This window comes from Bubalus kerabau, chromosome 23 (assembly GCF_029407905.1).
Source record: "Bubalus kerabau isolate K-KA32 ecotype Philippines breed swamp buffalo chromosome 23, PCC_UOA_SB_1v2, whole genome shotgun sequence".
NCBI lineage: Eukaryota > Metazoa > Chordata > Mammalia > Artiodactyla > Bovidae > Bubalus > Bubalus kerabau.
In genome coordinates, this window is record NC_073646.1 from 17,962,125 (window position 1) to 17,974,547 (window position 12,423).

The 12,423-nt window shown below is 46.3% G+C and overlaps 1 protein-coding gene across 1 annotated transcript in view; it reads right to left on the bottom strand.

Moving 5' to 3' along the window:
* Window positions 1-7,380, bottom strand: part of TMC7 (transmembrane channel like 7) — a 59,052-nt gene extending 51,672 nt beyond the window's left edge. Inside the window, exon 1 of the mRNA XM_055561670.1 lies at window positions 7,046-7,380. Coding sequence (XP_055417645.1) covers window positions 7,046-7,112 — 67 coding nt within the window. The 5' untranslated portion in view covers window positions 7,113-7,380. The remainder of the gene's footprint in view (window positions 1-7,045) is intronic.
* Window positions 7,381-12,423: the final 5,043 nt, after the last annotated feature.

Here is a 12,423-nt window from a genome sequence, read left to right on the forward strand (position 1 = left end):
GGGTGGGTGGGGGCAGCTCCACAGAAGGACTGGGTGGTCCCACAGCCAAACAATACTCCTTTTAAAAGCAGCCAGACTGCAACAAAGTTTACAGCACTGAAAAGTCATTTCCCCCTTTTATACCTTAAATTCTTTACTTCCTGCAAAAAACAAACCAAAAAAAGCCACTGAGGGCGGCCTTTGGGCCTAATCTGGGCCTGAGCTGCTGGGCAGACGGAGCTCTTGGCCTCTTCTAGACAAGAGGGGGAAAAAATCACTCAGGTCAGATGGCTGGCTCACCAGAGAACCAACCACTTCAGTCTGTGTCCAGACCTGAACAAGAGTCCTCCCACCCAGGACACCTTTGAGGAGTGACCTGGATGAATGGACCTAGCAGATTAAGTAAAAACATAAAACCAGAAAAACCACTACAGGTCAAATGGTTACTTGTCTTCAAATGTTAAACAATCTGTCAGACTAAAATAGCCCACAAAATAGCTGTTTAACTACATAAGTGTCTATCAGGTAACGCTAGAACACCTACAGTCATCAAACCTTATAATACTGGGCTAGAAAAGGCCCTAATAAGCATAATGATAACATGATAATAATCAAACCAAGAGCTACCACTCAACCCCATTTGACAAGCTTATCTCATTAAATCCTTTCAGTGACACTAGCAGACCAGGGTATGAAGCTATTTTGGAATTAGAGGTGTGATGGTTGTTTCATATTTTGAATGCACTACAAGGTGCTGAATTGCACACTTCAAAGTGGGTGATTTTGTTACGTGAATTATACCTCGATCCTCCCCTAAAGAAGGCACTGCATGCATGCTAGCTGAAGGACTCCTGACTGGAACAAGCATGTAATTACCCTACACATACTGCACACCTCATTTACTGGCTGGTATGGAGTCGGACATGACTGAGCGACTGAACCGAACGGAATGAAGTCCTGATGGGCTGGAACAGTCTCTCTGGGCATATGTGGTTAGAGTAAATTCTGAGTCATGAGAGAGGAAAGGGGAAGGAGCCTTTATGGCTTATTGTAATTTTAGAGGGTCTAAAATATTTGTGAAAAGCTTCTGAGATAGACTTTATGGGACACTGTCTAAACTTCATGGAACAGAGGGAATTTCATAACATTGCCTAAGACTCTCCAGGCCAACCATCCTTTTTTGTTTCGATTTTCCCAGAATCATGCTGCTGCTAAGTCACTTCAGTTGTGTCCGACTCTGTGCGACCCCATAGACGGCAGCCCGCCAGGCTCCCCCGTTCCTGGGATTCTCCAGGCAAGAACACTGGAGTGGGTTGCCATTTCCTTCTCCAATGCATGAAAGTGAAAAGTGAAAGCGAAGTTGCTCAGTCGTGTCCTACTCTTAGCGACCCCATGGACCGCAGGCTACCAGGCTCCTCCGTCCATGGGATTTTCCAAGCAAGAGTACTGGAGTGGGGTGCCATCCGGGATCATAGTGTCCACTAAAATAAGGGACGTGCAAACAAACCACTATACATACAACTGACTACCAACAAGGATGCAAAATGTGAAGGCTCTGGATGTTTGTCATCTTGTAAGAACACAAAGGAACTTCCCAGGTGACCCTAGTGGTAAAGAATCTACCTGCAATGCAGGAGATGTGGGTTTGATCCCTGAGCTGGGAAGATCCTCTGGAGGAGGAAATCACAATCCAGGCCAGTATTCTTGCCTGGGAAATCCCATGGACAGAGGAGCCTGGCAGGTTACAGTCCATGGGTTTGCAAAGAGTCAGACACAACTGAGGAACTGAACACAGGGGAACAGAGACATCATAACAACAGTTAATGCTTACATGGTCCACAGCAGTCGGTCCCCAGGATGCACTCCCTCCCCCCAGGAGGAGTACAATATTCTCCTCCCAACATTCATGCCTTTAAACAGGCCCCACTCACACTGAACAGGGCTGACCCATGGGAACAAAACAAGTAACAGAGTGATTTCTAAGACCAGTTCATATAAGACACCACAGCTTCCGCCTTGCTCTCTCTTGGATCATCTGCTCTGGAAGAAGCCGGCCACTGTGTCTCAAGGACACTTAGACAGCCCTCTGTGAGGTCCACATGGAGAGGAACTGAGGCCTCCTGTCAACAGCCAGTGTCTGCCCATCCATGTGAGCAAGTCATCCTGGAAGGGATCCGCCAGCCCCAGGCAAGCGTTCGGATGACTGCATGGCTACGCTGGCTGACCCCATGACTCCAACTTCACAAGAGACTCTGGGCCAAGAAAGCTGAGACAGCTCATTTCCCAATTCCTGACCCACAGAAACTGGGAGATACGTGATTATTATTGTTCTAAGCTTCTAAACGTGGGGATAATTTGTTACACAGTGTAGATAACTGATATAAGCACTTATTTATGTAAATTATCTGAATCCTTGAAATGACCCCTGAAGTAGGTTTTATCATTATTTAATCCATAAGGAAACTGAGGCACCAAGCACTTACTTACCTTTCTCAAGGACAAAACCAGTAAATGGGAAAAAGAGGATGGGCATCTGGGAGTCCAAAGTCTAGACTCAAAACCAACTACACTACAGCTCCCACTGTGGCTGCAGGTATGAGGCAGGAGATGGGCCCTAGGCTAGGCATTTACAACTGGCCTCCTGTTCAACCTCCTGGCATAAGATGAGCTCCAGTCCTGTTTACATCTCCCAAAGCAAGAGACAATCAGGCTCCAGGACTACCTATTTATGACCAGACTCCTGTCTATATTTCGAGATCTACACCTTGATATAGAAAGCAGCAACTGGAATAGGGTTAATAACCAGACATTAGTCATTTTTGTGGCAGGGACAGAGTGAGATTAAACGCTTTAAAGGGTCATATATTTCCCATCCCTGGGGCAAGGGAGACATTGGGAGTCAAAAAGGAGGAGACATCACCCCATAATATGTGATGCTAAGGGTGTCACATAGGCCTCTGGGCTGAAATCCATCTTGGAAAAAAGTTGCACACCTATGTAGGGGAGGTCTATATAAATGACTTAACCACCTCTTTTCCGCATTCCTCCTCACTAGGGGGGATGTCCAAACCCTTTCTCTATGGGTGTGCATCTCTGCTTTTCTTCCATCTTAACTAAACCATTTCTCTCTGTTCTCTCCCTCTTGTGGGTGTGCTGTATCTCTAATATTAAACATTATACCTGCATTTACAGTTTTTGCCTCTGTGAGAAAAGAATTTCCCCTGGGGGCAAAGATCCAGGGAAAAACAGCTTTTAGCCTTTAGCCCTTGCAGGTCTGGTGGCGGCTAGGATTCCTGGTGCTCATCCAGGCTACCCAGGTTCAATTCCTGGGCAGAGAATTAAGATCTTGCTTCAGGCTACCACTCACTGCTGCCTCAGAGAAATCAGGTAGAGCCCATCATTCATTTATTCAATGAATGTTCAGCAGGTACCATGTGCCGGATGCTGTTCTACATCCCAGAGGAACAAGAAAAAGCCTCTGCTTCTCATGTCACCCATAGTCTAGAAGGGAAAAGAGCTAAATAAATGAGGAAATGTTCAAACCAGATGACTTCAGATGGTGCTAAGTGCTTTTGAAGGCATAAGCAAGGTAACTGGTCAGGGTAAGAGGGATGGGGCCACTTCTGCAGACAACAAGACTCCAGAGGTCTGTCTCTCTGATGTGACAAGTGAGCAGAGACCTGACAGGAAGAAGAAAGAGGTGCCATATGAAGATCAAAGAGAAATGTACTCCAGGCAAAGAGCAGCAGAAGTAAAGGTCCTGAGGCAGAAATGACATTGATATGCTGGAGGAATGACAAGGCAGTCAGTGTAACTGGAGCGAGATGGGCTAAGGTAAGGCTGGAGGTGATGAGAGCCTGCAGAGGTGGGCTGGGGTCCTTGTTGGAGGCCGTAAGTTTATTCTCAGAGCAGTGAGAAGCCACTGTAAAGTTTTAATTAAGAAAGGAAGTACTGTTGTTTAGTCACTAAGTGAAAGTTAAGTGAAAGTGTTAGTTGCTCGGTCATGTCTGACTCTGCAGCCCCATGGACAGTAGCCCATCAAGCTCCTCTGCCCATGGAATTCTCCAGACAAGAATACTGGAGTGGGGAGCCATACCCTTCTCCAGGGGATCTTCCAGACCCAGGGATCAAAACTGGGTCTCCTGCATTGCAGGCAGATCCTTTACTGTCCGAGCCACTAGGGAAGCCCTGTTTAGCCACCAAGTCGTATCCAACTCTTTTGCAACCCCATGGACTGTAGCCCAACAGGCTCCTCTGTCCATGAGATTTCCCAGGCAGGAATACTGGAGTGAGTTGTCATTCCCTTCTCCAGGGGATCTTCGAGACCCAGGGATCAAACCCTGGTCTCGTGCACTGGCAGGCGAATTCTTTACCACTGAGCCGACCAAGTATATTGTTTATTCAACTATAAGAAAGAAATAATGCTATTTGCAGCAACACGTATGGACCTAGAGATTATCATACTAAATGAGGTAAGTCAGAAAAAGAAAGACAAATACCATACGATATAACTTATATATAGAATCTAAAATACGACACAAAGGAACTTACCTATGAAACAGAAACAGATTCATAGACATTGAGAACAGACTTGGGGATGCCAAAGGGAAAGAGTTTGGGGGAAGGATGGATTGGGAGTTTGGGATTAGCAGATGCAAACTATTATATACAGAACGGATAAGCAACAGGATCCTTCTGTATAGTACAGGAAACTATATTCAATGTAATAAACCATGAGAAAAAAATAAGGCAAGCATTGTGATCTGTTTTATCATTAAGAAGGATACACATTTCCCATTTCTATAAACCAGATGCCCCTTTGTCTCCTGCCTCCCTCCAGCTGTCCTCCCATGATGCTCATACAGTGCCTCATGGTTTACAAAGTGCAACAAAGTTATAAACACAGTCCCTTCTGAGTCCCCCACTCATGTTTGTGGGTACAAGGTCATAAAATATCATCTGTCCAAGCTAAGGGAAAGTGAAAGTTGCTCAGTTGTGTCTGACTCTTTGCGACCCCTTGGACTATACAGTCCATGGAATTCTCTAGGCCAGAATACTGGAGTGGTTAGCCTTTCCCTTCTCCAGGGGAATCTTGGACTACACAGTCCATGGGATTCTCCAGGCCAGAACACTGGAGTGGGTAGCCGTTCCCTTCTCCAGGGGATCTTCCCAACCCAGGAATCGAACCGTGGTCTCCTGCATTGCAGGCAGAGGGAGGAACCTTTTAATCAGAGGTGCTAGTTATAATACTCATGAAAAGATGCTTAGAGACCCCCGTGAACACCCAGCAAAGATATAAAAAAGATGAATCTCATGCCTTCTGTATGGAAAACCAGTGTTGGCATCTTAAATGTGATGAACTGTGACAAAATAAGAGCAACAAAAAATCAAGTGGAAAGTACTTGAATAGCTATTACTGAAAGGCTGAAATTGAGCTCATAACAACACTATTAATAATGCATTATGTTTGGACGTGAGTCTGAGTGAACTCCGGGAGTTGGTGATGGACAGGGAGGCCTGGCGTGCTGCGATTCATGGGGTCGCAAAGACTTGGACACAACTGAGCGACTGAACTGAACTGAACTGAACTGATGTTATATATATATGCCTCAGTTGTGTCCAACTCTTTGCGACCCCGTGGACTGTAGCCCGCCAGGCTTCTCTGTCCATGGGATTCTCCAGGCAAGAATACTGGAGTGGATTGCTGTTCCCTTCTCCAAAGGATCTTCCCAACCCAGGGAGTGAACATTGATCTCCTTCATTTCAGGCAGATTCTTAACCATTTGAGCTACGGGGAAGTCATTCTAATGCTTTAGAAAATGATTAACGTCAATTCCAGGCTGACTTCTTTATTCTGATTCCTGAGCAAGTTCCCAGAGTTTGGGTCTCTCAAGGTGTTTTTCTCTTTTTTTTTCCTTCTAAATGTTGAGATCAATCCAATTAGAAGGGTCCAATGCCTAAATGCAGCAGCAGAAATGCCCAAATCTACACATATATTTTACTGTAAATCCTTGTAACAAAATCTCTGTTCTCAAACTAAAAGAGAAAAAACGCGGCAGATAAAACTTCACAGTGGGGTCTTGCATTTTGTTAAGGGCAAATATACAAATGCTGGAAGGAAGCCTGCTGGGTGCTGAAAACCTCACTGTCTTGACTGAGTAGCAGTTCTACACATTTATGTAAAAATTCACAGAGCTATACACTTTCTTAACTTTTACCTAAGGGAAAAAGGAAAAGCATATAATACTTGGCTGGCTACCACTGATCGTGTCTTTCTTGTATCAAGCACTGCGCTAGGCACTAAACACATTTTTGTCTCAACCAATCCTACCAACAGCTTATTCCCATTTTACTGAAGAAGCTGAGGTTCAGAGAGGGTAAGTCACTTACCAAAGATCACACAGCGATCAACAGCCCAGGGAGAATTCAGTTCTAGGCCCATCTAATGGTAAAGCCTCATGTGTTTGGGAGGCAGTCACCTCGTATTCCAGTACTCTTGCCTGCAAAGTCCAATGGACGGAGGAGCCTGGTGGGCTGCTGTCCATGGGGTCGCGAAGAGTCGGACACGACTGAGCGACTTCCCTTTCACTTTTCACTTTCATGCATTGGAGAAGGAAATGGCAACCCACTCCAGTGTTCTTGCCTGGAGAATCCCAGGGACGGTGGAGCCTGGTGGGCTGCCGTCTATGGCGTCACACAGAGTCGGACACGACTGAAGCGACTTAGCAGCAGCACCTCGTATTAGAATGTGAGGACTAGCTGGGCTCTCATAATCTTTTCATTTAATTTATAGGATAATTTTGAGGCTAGCCGGTGGCTCCTCGACCAGCTCTGGGAAGACAAACTCACAGCGATCGGGACTCCCACTCCAGTGCTCCTTTTGGCAGAGAGTTCTCTAAATGGGGTGAGGATGGGTTGGAGGAGCGAGAGCAGGAATAAGAAAGATCCGCTTTCCTCCAAGCCGGGAGGTGGGGAGGGGACCCGGCCCGCGCGGAGCTCCAGGCACCGCGCGCCGGGGTGCCCGCGTGCCCGCCCGCCGCCTGGCGCCCAGTCCCCGCCGCCCTACCTTGGTGGATGAAGGGCTGCCTGCTGGGCCTGCCGGGCGGGAGCGCACTGATACTGGACTCGCTCATGACTGCGCCCCGCACCCCCGAGAGACCGCCAGAGACCGGCTCCGGCAGCTACCGCCGCCTCCCGGCCTTCCCTCCGGGAGCCGGGATTCCAGGTTCCGGCGCCGACGTCATAGAGGCGGGGGCGGGGCGCCGGCGCCCTTCCCACGCCCGCCGCGCGGGACCCCAAGAGCCGCGCCGAGCAGGGTCGCGAGGTACTGGCCAGGATCCGACGGAGGGTGCAGCCCCGCGGCGTCCAGGACCTGGAATGGGAGACGCGGGTGGAGAGCCGGAGGAACCGGGAACGGGCTCCATCCAGCGGCCGCGATAAAGGGCTAACTCCCGGATTTTTTAAAGTGTAATAAAAATAACCAGGACTCAGAACAAGTGTATCTAGTAAGTTACTGTTTGGGTAAAAAAAAAAAAAAAGAAGAAGAAGAAGAAGGAATATCTTTGTACATATTTATAAACACAGAAGATGACTCTCGAGTGGGGAGCTGGGAGGCTGGGTGAGAAAGGTTCAAGGAAGGATTTTTCAGTTTACCTCGTTTATCTTTGAACCTTATCCACGTTTCCTCTCTGCCTCTATCCGTGGACAGTTTAAAAGATAAAATGAAAACGAATTACGAAATATAAATGCCAAATAAAGAAATGTAATCGTATATGCAGAGTTCCGAAGAATAGCAAGGAGAGATTAAAAAAGCCTTCCTCAGTAATCAATGCAAAGAAATAGAGGAAAACAATAGAATGGGAAAGCCTAAAGATTGCTTCAAGAAAATTAGAGATACCAAGAGAATATTTCAGGCAAAGATGCGCACAATAAAAGACAGAAGTGGTATGGACCTAACAGAAGCAGAAGATATTAAGAAGAGGTGGCAAGAATACACAGAAGAACTGTACAAAAAAGATCTTCATGATCCAGATAACCACGATAGTGTGATCACTGACCTAGAGCCAGACATCCTGGAATGTGAAGTCAAGTGGGCCTTAGGAAGCATCATTAGGAACAAAACTAGTGGAGGTGATGGAATTCCAGTTGAGCTATTTCAAATCCTAAAAGATGATGCTGTGAAAGTGCTACACTCAATATGCCAGCAAATTTGGAACACTCAGCAGTGGTCACAGGACTGGAAAAGGTCAGTTTTCATTCCAATTCCAGAGAAAGGCAATGCCAAAGATTGTTCAGACTACTGCACAACCGCACTCATCTCACATGCTAGCAAAGTAATGCTCAAAATTCTCCAAGCCAGGCTTCAACAGCATGCAAACCGAGAACTTCCAGATGTTCAAGCCAGATTTAGAAAAGGCAGAGAAACCAGAGATCAAATTGCAAACATCTGTTGGATCATAGATGAAGAGAGTTACAGAAAAACGTCTACTGCTTTATTGACTACTCCAAAGCCTTTGACTGTGGATCACAACAAACTGGAAAATCTGAAAGAGATGGGAATACCAGACCACCTGAACTCTCTCCTGAGAAATCTGTATGCAGGTCAAGTAGCAACAACTAGAACTGGACATGGAATAACAGACTGGCTCCATATCAGGAAAGGAGTACATCAAGGCTATATATTGTCACCCTGCTTCTTTAACTTATATGCAGAGTACATCATGCAAAATGCCAGGATGGATGAAGCACAAGCTGGGATCAAGATTGCTGGGGGAAATATCAATAAGCTCAGATATGCAGATGACACTACCCTTATGGCAGAAAGTAAAGAAGAACTAAAGAGCCTCTTGATGAAAGTGAAAGAGGAGAGTGAAAAAATTCGCTTAAAACTCAACATTCAGCAAACTAAGATCATGGCATCTGGTCCCATCACTTCATGGCAAATAGATGGGGAAACAACGGAAACAGTGACAGAGTTTATTGTCTTGGGTCCAAAATCACTGCAAGTGGTGACTGCAGCCATGAAATTAAAAGACACTTGCTTCTTGAAAGAAAAGCTATGACCAACCTAGACAGCATATTAAAAAACAGAGACATCACCTTGCCAAAAAGGTCCGTCTAGTCAAAGCTATGGTTTTTCCAGTAGTCATGTATGGATGTGAGAGTTGGACCATAAGGAAAGCTGAGCACTGAAGAACTGATGCTTTTGAACTGTGATGTTAGAGAAGACTCCTGAGAGTCCCTTGGACTGCAAGGAGATCCAACCAGTCCATCCCAAAGGAAATCAGTCATGAATATCCTTTGGAAAGACTGATGCTAAAGCTGAAACTCCAGTCCTTTGGCCACCTGATGCGAAGAACTGACTCCTTGGAAAAGACCCTGATGCTGGGAAAGATTGAATGCGGGAGGAGAAGGGGATGACAGAGGATGAGATGGTTGGATAGCATCACCGACTCGAAGGACACAAGTTTGAGCAAGCTCTGGTAGTTGGTGATGGACAGGGAAGCCTGGTGTGTTGCAGTCCGTGGGGTCGCAGAGTGGGACACGACTGAGTGACTGAACTGAATTGAATCATATATAGGTTTGTATGGGGCTTCCCAGGTGGCACTAGCGGTGGATAACCTGCTTGCCAATGCAGGAGACATAAGAGACCCGAGTTCGATCCACTCAGCACATAGCACACATATGTTTGTGTATAATACAGGTAACTGCCAAATTAAATAAATGGGAAAGTGAAAGTGAAGGTCTCTCAGTCATGTCCGACTCTTTGTGACCCCTTGGACTATACAGTCCATGGAATTCTCTAGGCCAGGATACTGGAATGGGTAGCTTTTCCCTTCTCCAGGGGAATCTTCCCAACCAAGGGATCGAACCCAGGTCTTCTGCATTGTGGGAGGATTCTTTACCAGCTGAGCCACAAGGAAGCCCCAGAATACTGGAGTGGGTAGCCTATCCATTCTCCAGTGGATCTTCCCGACCCAGGAATCAAACCAGGGTCTCCTGCATTGCAGGCGGATTCTTTATCAACTGAGCTATGAGGGAAGCCTAAATGGAAAGTGTAGGTAAACTGCCTATGCAGAAGAATTCTAATAAGTTATGCAGATACGTCAAGGAGGTGGAGTGTGGCTACCCAGTCTTTAAGTGTGGGCTACACACAGGGGCTCCCTTCCAAGGAGGATTATGGAAAAGGAGGGCAGGTTACAGCAAGTAACTACCTACATAATACCTGATAAACACTTCCTCAGAGAGATGATCAAGGTCAACATCAACAGTTGACATCTTCCCTTCCTCCCTAGAGTCCACTTCTCAGCCCCTGATCCCAGCCACAGATTTAGAAGTAGATGGATGGAGGCTCCTAACTCCAGGCACTGTCTTCCTCCTATGTCTCACCTGGCACATGGTCCTGGCTTGGTCTGCATCCTAAGCCAAGAGAGGCCCTGGGTTCTCTCTGGGGCAGGGCAATGAGCCCCGTATCCTGAAGGAGTGTGCAACTCATTAGTGTCTGACTCATTAGAAAAGACCCTGATGCTGGGAAAGATTGAGGGCAGGAGGAGAAGGGGACTACAGAGGATGAGATGGTTGGATGACATCACCAACTCAATGGACATGAGTTTGAGAAAGCTCGGGGAGATGGTGAAGGACAGAGAAGCCTGGTGTGCTGCAGTCCATGGGGTTGCAAAGACTCGGACACGACTAAGCAACTGAAAAACAACAACAATCCTGACGGAGACTCATTCCTTTCAGGTGATCACTGATTTTACAGAAACAGAAATAGGGGAGTTCATTGGGAAAAGGTCACAGAACTCTCCTGTTAGAAGGAAGTAGAAGGGGGAGAAAGGCTGGTAGCCGGAAAAATAGAAATTCAGACGGAAAGATGGCAAGTAGGACAGAAAGGAGAATCCAACATGGAATTCTTGATTCTCTTTCAGTTCAGATCAGTCACTCAGTCGTGTCCAACTCTTTGCGACCCCAGCGACTGCAGCACACCAGGCCTCCTTGTCCATCACCAACTCCTGGAGGTTGCTCAAACTCATGTCCACCAAGTCCAAATCTCACATCCATACATGACTACTGAAAAAACTGTAGCTTTGGACGGACCTTTGTTGGCAAAGTAATGTCTCTGCTTTTTAAAATATGCTGTCTAGGTTGGTCATACCTGTTCTTCCAAGGAGCAAGCATCTTTTAATTCCCCTTTCAGTTCAGTTCAGTTCAGTTGCTCAGTCGTGTCTGACTCTTTGTGACCCCATGAATCGCAACACGCCAGGCCTCCCTGTCCATCACCATCCCCTGGAGTTCACTCAGACTCATGTCCATCGAGTCAGTGATGCCATCCAGTCATCTCATCCTCTGTCGTCCCCTTCTCCTCCTGCCCCCAATCCCTCCCAGCATCAGAGTCTTTTCCAATGAGTCAACTCTTCACATGAGGTGCCCAAAGTATTGGAGTTTCAGCTTCAGCATCAGTCCTTCCAATGAACACCCAGGACTGATTTCCTTTAGAATGGACTGGTTGGATCTCCTTGCAGTCCAAGGGACTCTCAAGAGTCTTCTCCAACACCACAGTTCAAAAGCATCAATTCTTTGGCGCTCAGCTTTCTTCACAGTCCAACTCTCACATCCATACATGACTACTGGAAAAACCATAGCCTTGACTAGATGGACCTTTGTTGGCAAAGTAATGTCTCTGCTTTTGAATATGCTATCTAGGTTGGTCATAACTTTCCTTCCAAGGAGTAAGCGTCTTTTAATTTCATGGCTGCAGTCACCATCTGCAGTAATTTTGGACCCCCCAAAAATAAAGTCTGACACTGTTTCCACATCTATTTGCCATGAAGTGATGGGACCAGATGCCATGATCTTCGTTTTCTGAATGTTGAGCTTTAAGCCAACTTTTTCACTCTCCTCTTTCACTTTCATCAAGAGGCTTTTGAGTTCCTCTTCACTTTCTGCCTTAAGGGTGGTGTCATCTGCATATCTGAGGTTACTGATATTTCTCCCAACAATCTTGATTCCAGCTTGTGCTTCTTCCAGCCCAGCATTTCTCATGATGTACTCTACATATAAGTTAAATAAGCAGGGTGACAATATACAGCCTTGATGACTCCTTTTCCTATTTGGAACCAGTCTGTTGTTCCATGTCCAGTTCTGACTGTTGCTTCCTGACCTGCATATAGGTTTCTCAAGAGGCAGGTCAAATGGTCTGGTATCCCCATCTCTTGAAGAATTTTCCACAGTTTATTGTGATCCACACAGTCAAAGGCTCTGGCATAGTCAATAAAGCAGAAATAAATGTTTTTCTGGAACTCTCTTGCTTTTTCCATGATCCAGCAGATGTTGGCAATTTGACCTCTGGTTCCTCTGCCTTTTCTAAAACCAGCTTGAACATCTGGAAGTGCACGGTTCACGTACTGCTGAAGCCTGGCTTGGAGAATTTTGAGCATTACTTCA